Source organism: Rhineura floridana, chromosome 4 (genome assembly GCF_030035675.1).
Source record: "Rhineura floridana isolate rRhiFlo1 chromosome 4, rRhiFlo1.hap2, whole genome shotgun sequence".
Taxonomy (NCBI): Eukaryota; Metazoa; Chordata; class Lepidosauria; order Squamata; family Rhineuridae; genus Rhineura; species Rhineura floridana.
The window spans coordinates 137,391,628-137,410,266 of NC_084483.1; the positions used below are offsets into that span (position 1 = coordinate 137,391,628).

At 42.0% G+C, this 18,639-nt stretch overlaps 1 protein-coding gene across 2 annotated transcripts in view; it reads right to left on the minus strand.

Annotated features, from left to right (window-relative positions):
* HEATR1 (HEAT repeat containing 1) overlaps positions 1-12,388 on the minus strand; it is a 79,018-nt gene extending 66,630 nt beyond the window's left edge. The window contains exons 1-7 of one of the 2 annotated variants that reach the window (XM_061624567.1): positions 12,267-12,388; positions 6,875-7,027; positions 5,467-5,683; positions 4,992-5,133; positions 3,632-3,733; positions 2,488-2,628; positions 1,215-1,426 (exon numbers count right to left, since the gene is read on the minus strand). In XM_061624567.1, the coding sequence (XP_061480551.1) occupies positions 1,215-1,426; positions 2,488-2,628; positions 3,632-3,733; positions 4,992-5,133; positions 5,467-5,683; positions 6,875-7,016 (956 nt within the window). In that variant the 5' untranslated portion in view covers positions 7,017-7,027; positions 12,267-12,388. The remainder of the gene's footprint in view (positions 1-1,214; positions 1,427-2,487; positions 2,629-3,631; positions 3,734-4,991; positions 5,134-5,466; positions 5,684-6,874; positions 7,028-12,266) is intronic. The other variant, XM_061624566.1, reaches the window with a different exon arrangement.
* Between the last annotated feature and the right edge of the window lie 6,251 nt (positions 12,389-18,639).

Sequence of the window (18,639 nt, forward strand, 5' to 3'; positions counted from 1 at the left end):
ACATAGCCTCAACAAAAAAGCAGTTTAAGTCTCAAATTTTGTTTGATAAAGAGGAAATATTACAATTTCATGAGACTTACATTTCCAGAGATCAAGCCTTATTTCCCATTATCTTGATGAGAGCTGTAAGGTCTGGTGTATGGCACACCAAGGTTCATGAAGTCCATGACAGGGCATTCCTATACCTGTTAACTCAAAAGTAAGTCCCACTGAGTTCAATGGGGCTTATTCTCAGGTAAGAATGAGTTGCCTATTTGTTAGGCCTCAGTTAGGTGGCCCATTACCAGCAGTCAGTGCACTCCAGAGGGAAGAACACTTCCAAAGTTTAGGTGTGGACTCATGGTAGCTGGTCTTCTTTGAGGAGCCAGGAAATAGCTGCTCTTGTTTTACTGCACACTGTAGGAAGCACACACTCAGGCCAAGCAGTTAACTGACTGGCTCAAATCAGCTTGCAACTGCTTTTTTGCCCAATTCTAGGATATAGCTGGTATGTGATTCCATTTTACCCTGTCCTGCTCCTGCCTATTCTTAAAACCCCACTTGCCAGCGGGGCTATATCATTCTAGCAGCTCCTCCAACTTCTTGATTAGCACATTTTACTTGTTGGGCCTCCTAGAAAACTGAGAACTCAGTCCTTGTATCTGGAATCATCAACATTGCTTCTTTCATGTGGAAACCTCCAGGTGTTTTTTGTGGCCCCCTCCAAAAAAAAAGCACCATTTAATTTTTTTAAAATCTTTTAAAATAAAAATGTTTATTAGCTGCTCCCATGGTTTCCCTGCTATGATGCTTTTTGTGGCTGTTTAAAGCCCCCCTCAAAATTTGTTCATTAAAAATTCTCTCTCTCACACACTCCTACAGACTGTGATATTCTGATACCAAAACATTTGTGTGGACCCCATGACCCCTCCAACAATGGACCATTCAAATAAAATATTGTTTATTTTTTTTACCAACCGCTCCTGTGGATACTCTACTATAACGCCAAAAGATTTCTGTAACTACCCCAAGACTTCTGCACCAAATTTGTCCTTCCAAAAAAAAAAAAATCTTTTCTGAATGTATTATTTAAAAGTAGCTTGGATAGAGTAATGATCAACCTGAATGTAACATTTATAAAACTGAAAACAAAGTAGCTGTGGTAAATGCAACATATTCAAAATCTGTTTCAGTAACCGACAGTTAAACCCACCAATCAATCTGGGTAAACTTACTTTTTCCCAAGCCCTTCCTCCTTCTGACTCTGAAGAAGGATAATCAGGCAGCCTAGCCCCTCCTTGATAAGAGAGGGTGTTTTGGTCAAAGTCTTGCTGATTTGTAATGTCAAGGAATGCACCAGAGACATTTCCATCGTCATTTTCACAGCCAATTGGCTTATTATCATGTAAGTTGCTGCTCTGTATTCCACCAGTGACGACTTTAAACCCTATGGTAAGAAAAGGAATTAAAAATATTTTTGACTATTTAAGGACATTGGATATTTCTTTAGAAGGAGCATTACAGAGATTATTTTGGAATACACAGGTCTATAAAAAAATCAATGCTTACCCCGATTCAGAAATGTGTGTCAGCTCCAATGAACACATGAAATTTTAATGGTGGACAGGCCATTATGGGGGGGCAGACTTTCACAGTGGTGGCCCCCCATTTGTGGAACTTAGCCCCACCCTTAAAAGTTTTTAAGTGGGCCTTGAAGACACACCTGTTCACTGCTTGTATGGGATGATTTTAATAAGGTTGAGGAAACTATGTGCCTGTTTTGGATTTTACAATTAATCATGGCTGCCTATTTTTATGTACTGGCTATTTTAAGGTTATTTAGTGTTTTAAAGTTTAAATTATGCCCTCATGCAGCTATTTTATATATTAGGTTTGCCAGTTCTGTAATAACAATAGTGCAAACAGGCTTCCCCTTCAGAAGAGAGCTGCTCTTCATGCATATCCTTTTGAAACTATGGAAATAAAACATCCACATAGAAAGCATGGGATCCTGAAAAAGAATACTGGAAATGGATTACTGCCAATGAATACAGCAGCATTTCTCATTACCAATACTGAACTTAAACCAACACTGAAGTCCCTCTTGTCTCCTGGACACACTAGGCAGTATAACTTCCTATACTCCATATATCAAACAGGGATATCAATGGGAAAAACATTTTTAAAACGCCTGTTCTCTCAAGTGATAACAATACAAAAAGATACTTACCTTTATAAAAATAAATTTATTTCACTGCAGAATTCAAATAAATGAGAGAATGTAAGAGACTAAGGATCATTATTTATCATTTTCATATAATGCTGGTGAATCTGTGGTTCATGACATCAGCAGCCTTTCCCCACAAAACCAATATTCCACATGTGGCTAGTTTTTCTTTAAAAAAGAATGTCTCTGTCCACCAACTACAAAATACCTCCCCAAAAACCAACAACGGTAGCTAAAAGAGCAAAATTAATCACTTTGAGGAAAACTGGGTCATCGTGTACCTTTTGGATATAAGGAAGCAGTTTGGAAACTAGAGCGTCTGTTATACTTGCTGCAGCCCCAAGAGCAGATACAATTGTTGAGGCGTAAAATGTAAACAGGACTCTCATCTGTGATAAGCCCCCTGGATGCAGCGAAAAGGCCTAGAGAGGGGGAAAACACATTTAAGATAATGAAAAAATAAAGAAAGAAGAAAGAAAGGAGAAAGCATTTGCTTTCCATGGTATATATGAAGGAACTTTTCGCTGCTTCACATATTTACCAGTCAGAGATGCTATAAAAGCAGCCAACTGAGTTGTATGTCCAGTTGGAGGCTATAAACATGACAAGGCAATATGTGACACATATTTATAATTTGTGAGAATTCCCCCCCCGTAACTTTTAGAGGGGGTAGGTTTGTGCGGACTGGAACATGAACGCATGTAGGTGGTGATCTTATAAGCAGTAACTGTCCATATGGCAGGGCAGATCCAAGGAGCTGTCCTCCCAAACAATGGTATTGCTGCAGGTTACTTGGACAGGGCTGGAATAGGACAGGGTGGTAGCAAGGTCAGGGCTGTGTAGCCATGTCAGCAGAGCCAATCCAGAACTCCCACCAGTGCACCTGTGCAATCCCAACCTCACCAGTGCCCTGCCCCAGTAAATCTGCAGTGATGCCAGTGTCCGGAGGGAGGCTCCACCCCACAAAAAGGGATGCTACTGCTTGTATTTAAGATGGGGTAGAAGCACAAATACCCTCCCTAATGACCAATCACATGTCAGGATCTCCAGGTGGTGTGCATGTGAACTGGCCCCAAGAAACTCTTAATTTTATAAAAAAATAATATTCATTTTCCATTAAGGAATGCTAAAATCCTATTTAAAATTATGCATTCAGCAGGGAAATATCTTCTATAAAGAGAAAAATAAATCATGAAGGATCAGCTAAACACAATAATTTTATAGTTTTATAGTGTGAAATTCACTAAATATAACTATTGTTCAGACATGCCCAGCATAAGTGGGCGCCAACACAAGAATTCCTATTTAGCATAATTTTCACAATTCCTTTTAGTGCTTGAATGGAATAGTTGTTTTGCTTCTAGTATATATTTAAACAGATTTGGAGAATATCAAATTGACATTGCACTGGAACAGTATACCTACCTTTATAGATTTTGTCACTAGACTGCATATGAAATCCATGAAACCCAGGTCTTTGTAGCAGTGTGTAATCAAAGTTCCCCTTGCAAGAGGAACTCCTGGTTTCTGCAATTGAGGAGGCAAAAAAGAAAGAATCAGGAGAAAAAGGCAAAAAATTAAAACTGTTAACTATCACATTTAAAACCACATAGAAAATAAAGCTCACTGTAAGTTGTTCCCATTATCATAAACGCAAGGCACTCTGCATCATATGAGAATAATCCTGCAGCTAGTCACATGAACCTGTATCTCACTCATCTCTGATGGGATTACTGTCCAACAACATTTGGAGGAACAATGCTGCTATAATGTTTATACCCTGAGGTTCACTCTCAAGTAAGAGTACAATTTACTTGGTAGAACAGCCTGTTCCTATGGTCTTTTTCCCCCACGAGTAAACAAGTCTGAGTGCTGCACTAGGACTGGGGAGCCCCAGATTCAAACCCCCAAAGTCATGAATTTCACTGGGTGTACTTGGGCATGAACAGTGAAATTCAAAGGGTTGTTGTGAGAATAAAATGGGGGGCGGGCAGAAGGGGAGATGATCACGTAAGGTGCTCTGAGCTCCTTGGAGGAAGGATGGGGAAATGTATCATAAATTAATATGTTTACTCTCAAGGACCCACTCAGTTCAATGGGAATAATTCTCAAAAATTTTGTACAAGACTAAAGCCTATGCTTCCCAATAAACATACATTAAAAGTGCTGTTAGTGACAAATAAGTAATTTAGTGGAAAACTGAGCAGGCATAATAAAAATCCTGGTTTCTTCTGTTATTGTCTTGAAAGGTATAGTTAACAGCAGTAAAATGTTGGGAAAGCAAAACTGAAAAAGTAATGAAAGTGTACAATCGAGATAGGGAAGCGGTCCCTGGTATACAGGGAAAAAATAACACAGCCAAAAGGCAACTGTGAGTATGGTGCCAGAAAAGCAAGCCATTCAATTTAGTATGTCTATTTTGCTCAAACTCACAGTCAACATGCAAAGAAGGCAAACACACAAGTATGACCTCCCAATGAAGTTCTACGTGCAAACACATCAATGAAATTATGCCAAACTGCTACGAACAAGGGCTATAGCTCAGTGACAGAGCTTCTGTTTTACATGCAGAAGATCCCATATTCAATCCCTAACATCTCCAGGTAGGGCTGGGAGAGACCCCTGCCTGAAAACCTGAAAAGCCACTGCCAGTCAGTGAAGACAGCACTAAGCTGGATGGACCAATGGTCTGACTCAGTATAATACACTTCCTATGTTCCTATGACAATAACAGATAAATGAATGACAATATGTATTCTTAATGCTTCATCTTTTGTTACTTCACCTGAATTGGATGCAGCCAATGCCACCTTTGAGTTGGATCACTAATTTTTAGAAGCTGGATAACTCGCACAAACAATTTAGTCTCATGATAGGGCAATACACAACCAATCAAACTGTCCTGGTTGTAGAGATGAATGTGAAACCTGACAACAACAACAAAAAAGCACAACACAACCACATGATTAGACATTAGAGTTTTTGAGTCGAAGAGCCTTATTCCTTAATAGCTGTTATGGATCACAGTACTGGCTATCTACTACGGTGCAATGCTTGATACTGATTTGCATGGCACAAACCCCAACAACACACTCAATAAAGTGAAAGTTGTGTACCCATTTAGACTGAAGCTAGAACCTCTGTTCTTTGCATTGCCCTGGAAGGTTGCCTTCTTGTGCTAGGAGACAATCTGCTGTACCTGTCCAAGAAACCTGAGCAGTTCACTATAAACAAGGTTGAGAGATGCATTAATGGATTACCTGTGAATCAGCCACTCAAGGCACTTCTGCGCTGGTTTAAGCATGAAGTAAGGAGACAAGTGAATCAGGAACAATGAAATATTTTCATCCAGGCGCTGGTTTACTGCTTTAGTTTGGACACTGCGCTCCAAAACTTTGGACTTTTGACTGAAAAGTGTTGGCTGAAACATCTCAAAGGATGGATCAATCCCAATCAGCTCATCTAGCCCAGTGCACCCTATGAAAAATGTTAGAATACTTTCAGTACATCACATAATTCTTAGGAGCCAGTTCAGACAGTGGCAACTCATTCTATGTAAATGGTCCCCATCGATGAAACCACACAAAGGAAACATTGTCTGACCCAGGAAATACACACATAGAGATTCCAATTCACATTAGCCAGGAGCAAAAGCCAGATGTTACTTTTTCTATGCAGATGCACTGTAGAGCTATTTCAATCTGGAGCAATTTACTCTGATATTATCTGCACAGGATCAAGGAACAAATAATACTGTTTTCATAATACTTCTACTCCTCTTTTCAAGCAAGATTGGTTCATACTACATGTCAGTTATCCTCTTAATCACTCAGAACCAACTACATTGTAATCCCTCACATAGCACATTCCACACACACAAGTTTTCTACTTACAGAATGCAAAAATAGGTAACAACACAGAACACAAATGGCAAGGACTTAAGAATTCACAAAAAAAACTTCTTGCCCTTAGAACAGCAGGTGCTTTAGGGCAACTTTACAACCAATCTTATCCAGAGCCCATAAATGCATTCACCAGTGGTGAGGATATCTTGAACTTTTGGTGAACACACTTGTGCTGCCTCACCCAGCTCAAAGTGAAAGGCACATTTCTGTGCTTTGGAGAATCAACAATTATTATTATTATTATCTTTATTTATACCCCACCATTTTTCCAAAACTAGAACTCATGGCGGCTTCCAGATAAAAATACATATAATTAAAAACATACAAAGTCTACATTAAAATAAGATTAAACTATTTCCAATATTAAAACCATACACACATATGGCTAAAAAAGTTCAGACTAGTTTAAAAATTATATAATAGACATTAGCAATGCAGCACCCTTCACGCCCTATCCTTAGCCTTCAATTCCAAAGGCTTGTTGGAATGGGAAGGTCTTTGCTTGTCGGCGGAAGGACTGCAAAGAGGGGGACATTCTTACCTCCCTAGGAAGGGAATTCCAAAGCCTAGGGGCAGCCACCTGATCACTGTTTCTGATAACTTCAAAGCTTAAGCCAACATCAGAGGCAAGATCCTGTTCCTCCCCACAGGAAGAAAGGGTGAGTAATCTGCAATAAGCACAAATTTTGGCTGGTTGTGTAGGCCAGCCAAGATCTGTTGACCACTGACCACACTTGACTATATTCTTAATATCCTCACTTACCTATTGCAAAAAAGGTCTCCCTGTCAATACTGGCAGCTTCCTTACAATCAAACAGCAGTGATGCTGCTTCACTTCGAGACAAGAGACTGGGATCATTCTGGGGGAGTGCAAGGCGCTTCAGCTGGTGGGCAAGGGATGTCATTTTTTATACTCCTGTGGGGAAAGAAAATCATAGGTTCTCACAGATCTAGCAAGTATTAGACAAACCAATATTCATCAGAAGAATCTCTTTCCAGTTTTGTGCCAATCTGCTATTAACAAAATCATATGATTAGGTTATACGAATGTTGGGTTATGCTCAAGGCTACCATATAATCGACTTTACTAGTAAGCTATAAAAGGGCATGGGAGCCCACTAAAATTCAGCAATGAAACAGCACAGCAGCTAAGAGCACATGCCATGAATTGAAGTTGTCAAAGGAATTCAAACCTTGGCTCAGTCATTAACTCACTGTGTGGCCTTCGACAAACCACTAATTCTCAGTTTCAGCCACTTCATTCTATTTCCCTTTCTGTAACAATGATATTATCAACTTAGTAGGTAGCACTGATGCAAAGATTACTGAGATAATGACCACAGTCACACATCATACCAAATCAGGAACAGGGGAACTGTGGCCTTTCAGATATTTCTTGGACTACAACTCGCATCATCCCTGATCGTTGGCCATGCTGACTGTGGAGATGAACACCAACAACATCTGGAGGGCCACAGATCCCTGATCCCCATGGTTTAGTGACGTATATACAAGCAGAAAGGAGCCAGAGTGACCTTGGACTCACACGCTCACCTCTGCCCCTGTGCAGCAAGGAAAAGAAATTCAGAAGCTTTCCCTCTCACTTTCCCTTAAAACTAGATTGTAATTTTGTCTGGATTAGGGATCCTGGTTTATCAAGAATTCCACTGAGTTTCAAAACAAGTCAATTTCAAACCACAGATTGAATAAACTGGCCAGTTTAAATTGACTAGAGTTACAGATAAACCACAATCCTTGTTTAGACACAACAAGCTCGCTTTAATGGAAAACAAAACAAAAAGCTTCCAAAGACCTCCAGCTGGTCATACAGAAGGAGAAGAGGAGACTGAGGGAACATGCACACCCAAGGCTCACTGTGGCTTTTCCTGCTCATGCACATCTTATTAAATAATAGTTTAGTATGACATGCAAACACAGGGAATGTATGTAACATGCCTTGAGCACTTATGAAAAGCACTACATAAATAATACATTTTTTATTGTTGTGTTCATTGAACATTATTATCTGGGCATGAAGGCAAAAGTCCCTTCCTGCTGTGGTTCCCCAGAAACTGGTAACAAGAGGTACTCTACATCTAAATCTGCAGGCTCCAGGTATTTATTTATTTATTGCATTTATATATCGCCCCATAGCCAAAGCTCTCTGGGTGGTTTACAACAATTAAGAACATTAAAAACAAGTATACAAATTTAAACCATACCAAATTAAAACCCATTAAACTGATAGGCAAGTTAAAACACATGCTATTCAAATGCTGTTAAAATGCCTGGGAGAAGAGGAAAGTCTTGACCTGGAGCTGAAAAGATAAGTGTTGGCACCAGGCGCACCTTGTCAGAAAGATCATTCCATATTTGGGGACCACCACTGAGAAGGCCCTCTCTCTTGTTGCCAGTCTCACAGCTTCCTTCAGAGTAGGCACCCAGAGGAGGACCTTTGATGTTGAGCATAGTGTAATGGGTGGGTTCATGTCGGGACAGACGATCCATCAGGTATTGTGATCCCAAGCCGTGTAAGGCTTTATAGGTTAAAACCAGCATCTTGAATCAGGCTCGGAAACATTCAGGCAGCCAATGCAAGAGGACCAGAATAGGTTTTATATGTTCAAACCGTTTGGTCCCTCTTACCAATCTGGCAGCTGCATTTTGCACAAGCTGCAGTTTCCGAAGCATTTTCAAAGGCAGCACCACGTAGAGCACATTGCAGTAATCTAACCTGGAGATTACCAGAGCATAGACAACTGAAGCCAGGTTATCCCTGTCCAGATAGGGATGTAGCTGGGCCACCAGCCGGAGTTGGTAGAAGGCACGCCATACCACCGGGACTACCTGAGCCTCAAGTAACAGAGATGGTTCTAGGAGAACCCCCAAGCTACAAACCTGCTCCTTCAGGGGGAGTGCAACCCCATCCAGAACAGGTTGGACATCCACCATCCGGTCAGAAGAACCACCCACTAACAGCATCTCAATCTTATCTGGATTCAGCCTCAGTTTATTAGCCCTTATCCAGTCCACTGTCGCAGCCAGGCACCAGTTTAGCACATTGACAGCCTCACCTGAGAAGGAGAAATAGAGCTGCATGTCATCAGCGTACTGATGGCAATACACTCCAAAACCCCGGATGACCACACCCAATGGTTTCATGTAGATGTTGAACAGCATGGGGGACAGAACTGACCCCTGTGGAACCCCATACTGGAAAATCCACGGGGCCGAGCAATGTTCCCCAAGCACCACCTTCTGGAGACGACCTGCCAAGTAGGAGCAGAACCACTGCCATGCAGTCCCTCCCACTCCCAACTCTGCCAGTCACCCCAGAAGGATACCATGGTCAATGGTATCGAAAGCCCCTGAGAGATCAAGGAGAATCAACATAGTCTCAACCAAGAGTGTCTGGAGCTGGCCTGCCACCACTCGTTCAAGGACCTTGCCCAGGAATGGAACATTTGCTACCCGCCTACAGTTATTAAGATTTTCTGGGTCCAGAGAGGGTCTCTTCAGGAGTGTTCTCACTACCGCCTCTTTCAGGCAGCCAGGGACAACCCTCTCTCGCAGAGAGGCATTAATCACTTCCCTGGCCCAGCTGGCTGTTCCATCCCTGCTAGCTTTTATTAGCCAAGAAGGGCAAGGATCCAGCACAGAAGTGGTTGCACGAACCTGTCCAAGCACCTTGTCAACATCCTCAAGCTGTACCAACTGAAACTCATCCAAGAAGTCGGGACAAGGCTGTGCTCTGGATACCCCACTTGATTCACCTGCTATAACACTGGAGTCTAAGTCCTGGCGGATGCTAAAGATTTTATCCTGGAAGTGCCTAGCAAATTCATTACAGTGGGCCTCAGATGGTTCTATCATGCCCTTGGGGCCAGCGTGTAATAGCCCCCGGACAATTCTGAAGAGCTCCGCTGGGCAGCAGATTGATGATCTAATAGTGGCAGCAAAATATTTTTTTGCTGCCCTCACTGCCCCTTGAACTTCAGGTTCAAGTCACAGCTGCAAAGGCTGTGCTCTGGATACCTCACTTGATTCACCTGCTATAACACTGGAGCCTAAGTCCTGGCAGATGCTAAAGATTTTATCCTGGAAGGTAGACATCAATTTAAATTTATTTTAAAAGTTTGAGGTTTAATTCCTGTTTTAAATTTTGCATATTGCATATTATCATTATTGTAATCTCCTTTGAGACCTAGATGGTGAAAAGCAGGATATAATTTTTTTAATGAATAATAATCATGACTAGCATCCACTCATAGTCCTATCCTCCATGAAACTGTCTAATCTCTTTTAAAGCTTTCTAAACTAGCAGCCATTACTATATCTTGCGGCAGCAAATTCCTTAAATTAATTATTTGTTGCACGAAGAAGTATTTCACTTCAGGAGGTTCTGTATCCATGGTTTAGTTTTGTTTTAGAATTGTATATGCAATATGTGCACATCTGTCACTAAGGATGAGCTCATCACTAATCAAGCAATAACCTGCACACATCAGACTGTCATCACAGAGGAAATGCCACAGGGACATTTAAAACAATACATCGAGACAACTCACACGTCCAGCCACAAACCCCTGATCAGGCATTTATACATTAATTAGGATATACGAATGTAAGAACCTGCTGGAACAGGCCAGTGGTCTATCTAGTGCAGCATCCTGTTCTCACAGTGGCCAACTAGTTGTCCATGGGAAGCCCGCAAGCAGGACCAGAGTGCAAGAGCACTCTCTCCTGCAGTTTCCAGCAACTAGTATTCGGAAGCATACACCTCCAAACATGGAGGCAAAGCATAGCCATCATAGCTAGTAGCCAGTGATAGCCTTAGCCTCCATGAATGTGTCTGATCCTCTTTTAAGCGCATTTAAGCTGGTGGCTGTCACTGCCTCTTGTGGGAGTGACTTACATAGTTTAACTATAGAGAAGTACTTTCTTTTGTCTGTTCTGAATCTTCCAACATTTAGCTTCATTGGATGTCTACGAATTCTAGTGTTGCGAGAGAGGGAGAAATTTTTTTCTCTATCCACTTTCTCCATGCAACGCATAATTTTATATACTTCTACCATGTCACCTTTTATTCATCTTTTCCCTAAACTAAAAACCCCCAAATGTTACAACTTTTCTTCATAGGGGAGTAATTCCATCCCCTTGATCATTTTGGTTGCCATTTTCTTCAACTTTTCCAGCTCTACAATAACCTTTTTAAGGTGAGGCAATCAGAAACGTACACAGTATTTCAAATGCAGTCACACCATAGATTTGTATAATGGCATTATGATATCAGCAGTTTTATTTTCAGTACCTTTCCTAATCATCCCTAGCATGGAGTTTACCTTTTTCAAGGCTGCCGCACGCTTCATCGAGCTATCCACTATGACCCCAAAGTCTTGATCCTGGTCAGTCACTGCCAGTTCAGACCCCATTAGGGTATAAGTGAAATTTAGATTTTTTTGCCCCAATGCGCATCAGTTTACACCTTCTTACATTGAACTGCATTTGCCATTTTACCACCCATTCGCTCAGTTTGGAGAGGTCCTTTCCGAGATCTTCACAATCCCTTTTGTTTTAACAACCCTGAACAATTAAGTATCATCAGCAAACCTGTCCATCTCACTGCTCATCCCTAACTCCACGAAGAAGTTAAAAAGCACAGGTCCCAATACCAATCCTTGGGGGATTCTACTTTCTACATACCTCCTTTGTAGACACACACGCTGACACACCCACACGCTGACATAGGAGAAAACTCGAGTCAAATCTTTATTCAGACTACACAAGCGTAAAATTGAGGTACAGCTCAGCACTGCATGCAGTGTGCGCCCCTTTTCGGAGCCCCAACCATGGATCAAACACTGTACATAAAATATAACATTAAAACGTCACGATCTCTGTCCAGAAGGATTTCAACCTCACTGCCAACCCCTTTCCCTACATCTGTGCGCGTACGGGGCTCGCTACAAAGCTAAACATGGGACTTGAAGCACGGCTCGCCAAAGGCATGAGAGACTGGAATCAGTGGGGTGCAGAAGGGAAACGGAGCAACGCTTAACGATTACTAAAGCTACCGCCTTTCTCGTCAGAGCGTTGTACCCCTACAAATAGACATGAGCTCGGAAAAAGCGAGAGCACATGCGGAAAGGACTAACCTCAGATACTCCCGATCCCCACGCTTCTTCTTTTTCTTCTTCCCACGTGGGAAGCTTCATCAGATGTTTCACCTGTGATCCGGAAGCACAAGCGAGAGGACACGCGATTCCGCTTGCGCCCTTAGAGGATAACAGAGTCGGTGTCTTTTCCTTTCTCCCGCCCCAGCGGATTTCATTGCTTTGCTCTCTGTTGCCACCGCGAGGCTTCTTCCTGCTGCGCGTCTTACTGGCTCCCCTGCAAAGGGAGAAGTTAGGCAAGGGCCTCGGGTCCGCGGAGTTCAATTAAAGATTTACTTCTGTTGTTGTTAGTTAACGTGAAATCTGAAAGCTGATAATATTATATTTCAGTTGGCAGAGGAGCACAGACTTTGAAAACATCTAATTTGCTTTATATTGTAAAACACTGGGAGGGGACTTTTTTGGGAGTTTTTAATTTTGTGTTCTGCGTGCCTTTGAAGTATTTTGAGCAGAAGGCACATACGTGGTCTATGTACGTCTATGTACGCCGCCTAGAGTGGCCGTTAATTCGGCCAGATAGGCGGCCTAGAAATAAAATTTTATTATTATTAATTTTATTATTATCATTTGAAGGCGTAGTCCCAAAGCTTTGTTTCAAAACGGGAGGGTAGGGTGGGGATAAAAATTAACTAAAAATTGTGCTTGGGCTTGCTCACGGTTGCCAAAATAGAAAAAATACAGTCATATTAACTCATGGAGGCAGGGTGGAGACCAAAACAGTATTATATATTTATTTATTATTTATTTATTTATTGTATTTATATACCGCCCCATAGCCGAAGCTCTCTTAAAACAATTTAAAACACAATTTAAACATTTAAAACAATTTAAAAACACGATTGTTAGGGTGACTTTTTGTTCCCACCTAAGGTGGGCTTGCTCACCTCAGTACCCCGGGAAGGAGTGCGAGCAATGGGGATTCCAATTACCTGCTTTGGATGTTCAGCCAGATACCAAGTAAAGACACACGTACACTTCTTGGTCAAAAAGTGGGTCTCAAGCTCACACAGACACGACAGTCTGGTGAGGAAGAGAGCCCTGTTTATTATCTGTTTTACCATTTTATAGGTTTCTCAAGCAAAAATATTAGCAGGCAGAATATAACATAACATAAACGAAAAATAACAAGCCAAAGTTACATATCACTTGTTATATTTCAAAGTCAGGATGTTGTTTCTTTGAAAATCAGGACTATGACAGTATTCTAAAGTAAGACAATGAAGAAGAGGCTTGGATTGACACTTAGAGATCATAAACATGAAAACACATACATACAAAGGGTCACTCTAACTGCTACAATTTTAATGAGAACTATGGAATTGTTTTGCTGAATTTGCTAGAAAAAGATGTGGGCGTGAAAAGAGTGTAAAGGGCAAGGAGAGTAGAACAGAATGTAGTTATCTTCTGAAAACAATGTTGCCGCCTCGCAGGCACCTCTGAGGCTGGGTTCCCACGCAAGGGAAAGACGAAGCCCAGAGAGCTTAAGCTCCCTGCCTCCTCTGTGTCCCGTTGACCCTTACGGCTTGGTTCAGGATGTGCTTATTAGAGTGTCTGAGGTTTTTATTTCAGGCCCTGGGCTCAATTTTTCCCAACACATGCTAAAATGCCTGGGAGAAAAGGAAAGTCTTGACCTGGCGCCGAAAAAATAACAGTGATGGTGCCAGGCGCACCTTGTCAAAAAGATCATTCCATAATTTGGGGGCCACCACTGAGAAGGCCCTCTCCCTTGTTGCCACCCTCCCAGCTTCCCTTGGAGTAGGCACCCGGAGGAGGGCCTTAGATGTTGAGTGTGGTGTATGGGTTGGTTCGTATCGGGAGAGGTGTTCCATCAGGTATTGTGGTCCCAAGCCGTGTAAGGCTTTATAGGTTAAAACCAGCACCTTGAATCGAGCTCGGAAACGTACAGGCAGCCAATGCAAGCGGGCCACAATCAGTTTTATATGTTCGGACTGTCTGGTCCCTGTTACCAATCTGGCCGCTTCATTTTGCACAAGCTGCAGTTTCTGAACCATCTTCAAAGGCAGCCCCATGTAGAGTGCATTGCAGTATCTAACTTGGAGGTTACCAGAGCATGGACAACTGAAGCCAGGTTATCCCTGTCCAGATAGGGGCGCAGCTGGGCCACCAACCAAAGTTGGTAGAAAGCGCTCTGTGCCACCGAGGCTACCTGAGCCTCAAGTGACGGAGATGGTTCTAGGAGAACCCCCAGGCTACGAACCTGCTCCTTCAGGGGGAGTGCAACCCCATCCAGAACAGGTTGGAAGAACCACCCACTAGCAGCATCTCAGTCTTATCTGGATTGAGCCTCAATTTATTAGCCCTCATCCAGTCCATTGTTGCAGCCAGGCACCGGTTCAGCACATTGACAGCCTGACCTGAAGAAGATCAAAAGGAGAAGTAGAGCTGCGTGTCATCAGCATATTAAAAGACAGTTGAAAAAGATTTAAAATACCATATCAATATATCGCTGATTTTATTAAATTATGTAACACTGACACAAATGTTTTAATATTAACAGTATAATCTTGGACATGTTTGCATACAGAAAGTTCCAGGTTTGGTTCTCTGCCTCTCCAGATAGGACTGGGAATGTACCATCTCTGAAAACATGGAGAGCTGCTGCCAGTCAGTGTAGACAATACTGAGCTAGATGGTCAGAGTCAGTATAAGGCATATTTTTAAAATTTATTAAATTTGTATCCAGAAAAGGAGGCCAGGGCAGCAAACAGGCGATAAAACAGTAAAAAAATCTATGAAACATTTTAAAAACAAAACATCTTAAAATTTTCTTTTTAAAAAATCTTTAAAAACGTAAAAAAAATCCAATTCCAACACAGATGCAGACTGGAATAAGGTCTCTACTTAAAAGGCTTGTTGAAAGAGGAAGGTCTTGAGTAGGCATGAAAAAGACAACAGAGATGGTGTCTAATATTTAAGGAGAGGGAATTCTTAGAGTAGGTGCCACAACACTAAAGGAGCACACCCTATGTTGTGTGGAGCAGACCTCCTGATAAGATGGTTCTGCAGAGGCCCTCACCTGCAGAATGCAGTGACTGACTGGGTATATAAGGGGTAAAACAATCTTTCAGGTAACCTGTCCCAAGCTTTATACACCAAAATGAGCAACTTTGACTTAGCTGTGTAGCTGATGGGCAGCCAGTGTTTCTTATGTTGATTAGCCACTGTGAGAACAGGAAATTGGGCTATATGAGCCTTATGCAGAGAGAGCTCTTATGTTCAATGGGGTTTACTTCTAAATAGACATATATAAGATTGCACTGTTAGGCTGAAATGCTAAATACAATGGGGCAGGAATGGCTGACCTTTTTTGGCCCAAGGGCTGCACACCAGTGGGTATGGCTACCTTACATATTCAAGCAAGCACACACACAGGGCATGCTCATTTACTGTATATACTGCCCTCTTGCAGAACATCAGGGTGGTGTACAGCAACATAGAAACATTTCAAACAGTAGAAAACAATCATTAATATGAGTGGCTTCTCAAATACATTTTAAAAATCTGCATAGGCCTGTCAGTGCAAAAAAAGTCTTCAAGAAATGACTGAAAGTCAAAAGGAAGGACACCTGCTGAATCCCTGCTGGAAAAGTGTTCCATGGAATGGGACTGGCCACACTAAATGGCTCACTTCCAGCTGGGCCTCCGTAACACGGGACAACTAACAGCTCTCCTCCAGATGATTTCAGTGATTGGGCTGGAATATAAGGGCTCATGCAGTCCTTAAGGTATCCTAGACTCAAGTTGTTCAGGGCTTTGTATATCAACTCAAGGAACTTGAACCTGGCCCAGTAGCATATAGGTAGCTAGTGTAGTTCTTTAGCAGTGGGGTGATACGCTGTTGGCTGTCTACCCCCATCAGCAGTTCTTGCAACCTATAGTTTTTAGACGCACACATACTCTTCCCAATTTATTGGGGGAACTTTATAGTTATTTACATATTTAAACCAATTAAACAATGAAACATTGCAGCTCTTATTAAAAACATTTCTGGATTGCCAAGAAAAAATATTGCATTCATTTTGCATGATTGCCTGATCGAACTGCCAGAAATTAAAACCACCACATTTTTTCCCATACAAACACAGGTAGAGGGTTGCCCATAATAGAACTTGCTTCCCTTGAGTAAGCGTGCGGGTCACTGCATTAGCCCAAATGGCACGTCTGTGCCCACCTCTTGCATTCCCATCCAATCCTCATTCTCCTCTTGATTGAGTTATGTGAGCAACAGGGAGGGCTGGACAAGGGAAGTGTACGCTCTCCCCCCATTCCCCATAACAGTACGTGATTTCATGTCGAGGTGGAAAGATCTGTCAATTTTGGTTCTCTCAGTTTTTCATTTTTCCAATCTTAAATTCGGTTCTCCACATTTCTGCAGAAATTTGTGATTTTTTTTTAAATCCTCACAAAACTTCTTCAGCATTTAGTGCAAATTTCTCCTAATAAACACACTTTTGTATCCAGCTTTGACTAATGTGCACATTTTGCAATCAATTTCTTTCTCCTAATACAATGCATTTTTGTATGTTATATTCAATAATATATTTTATTTTTAAGCACATTTCCCTTTAATACATGCATTTTTGTAGACATTGTCTGGTTGGAGAACTGCATCGCAAAATCCAGACGTGCAAATGTCGAAGGATGGCTGTGTTTCGGTTCTCAAGTTGTTTTGGAAAGTGTGAATGTGATAAATTTAGCTTTAAATGGAAACTGAATCGAATTTCTTCCCCATCCCTCATTTCATGCATGCCTCACTTATGCCTTATGGGAATTTTTCCATCATAGTCACTTCACCCACATGGGGGAAAATTGGGCCCTGTTTATGCCTACTGCCTAGTACTGTCAGAGGCATTATTAAAATACAAATTAAACTTATGTACCACCTTTCACAGGAAGGATGAGGATCAGTGAACCCCCAGGCATGGCTGTTGTGTTGTTGTTGTACTGCTGTGATGATTTAGAAGGTAATTCGCACCATGCCTCCCACTTATTTTAACCTTGGGATTACCCCATAAATCATTTCGCATGCTGCGATGCCAGCACCGCAGCACATCAATACATTTTCTAACAACACGTTTATACTGGACACCTGTTTCTGAACAAAAAAAAAGGATGCTGTCAAGCCATTTGAAATATAATTGACTGTAAAAATGCATGGCTGGTAAATTTAAAAGACGGAGGTAGAGATGCCACTTTGTGTTCAGGGAAGAAATTCTAGGTGAAGGGGACAGTCTAGACTCTAGGATAATAGCAAAAAGTGATAAGTGAGAGAACAGAGATTCTTGGGTGATGAAATCACCAGAATGAAGGTGTGATGGAAAGCTGGATAGTGCAGGGGATGGGAGGGAAGACTAGCCCAAGACATTCTGCTGCCTTGAGTGGTGGCATCACATGTTCACGAGTGACATTCCATCATTCTCTGCAACAGTGCTAGTGATCATAGAAACATAAGAAATTGCCCCATACCAGATCAGACTATTTGTTGTTCTTGTCCATTAGCACCCACTCTGACTGGCAGCAGCTACTATTTCAGGCAGACATCTTTCCCCGTCGCCTGCTATTTGCTTCTTTTAATTGGAGATAGCAGGGATTAAACCAGCATGCAGAGCATGTATTCTATCACTCAGCTATAGTTCCTAGGATACACGGCTTGGATCACAGACCACTAGGGCCCCTAAAAATACTGCAGCCCCAAGCAATTTTGAAAATACTGCTATTGCTCAGAGTATCTCCTCCCTCACCCCAAGAGCCAAGGTGATAGGTGAGTCAAGTCTGGCCCACAAGGCGAAAAATGTTTCCCACCCCTGCTCTAGATCAAGAAGGGACCCAACCAGTTTGTTTTCTAGGGGCCATCATTGTGGTTGACTTCATAGATGAACTCGTGAGCTGTCCCCTCTCTTGGACAAAGATGCCAGTGCTGAGGGAGATAACCTATTTGTGGCTAGCTGCTCCCTCTGATAGTGGTGTCAGGTAACTGGTAGCATGGCATCCTTTGGAATATAGTATAAAGTCTGGTTGGAGCCAGTGTGGCTTAGTGGTTAGAGTGTTGGACTACGGCCTGGGAGACCATGGTTCAAATCTCCACACAGCCATGAAGCTCACTGGGTGACCTTGGGCCAGTCACTGCCTCTCAGTCTCAGAGGAAGGCAATGGTAAACCACCTCTGAATACCGCTTACCATAATCCCTATTCACAGGGTCGCCATAAGTCGGAATCGACTTGAAGGCAGTCCATTTCCATTTTTTCATAATGTCTGGTGTGTGAGCCAACCTTGGGCATGATAGATTCCTTATGGATGTCAATGTGATAGAGTCAGCTACTATCTAGACTGCTA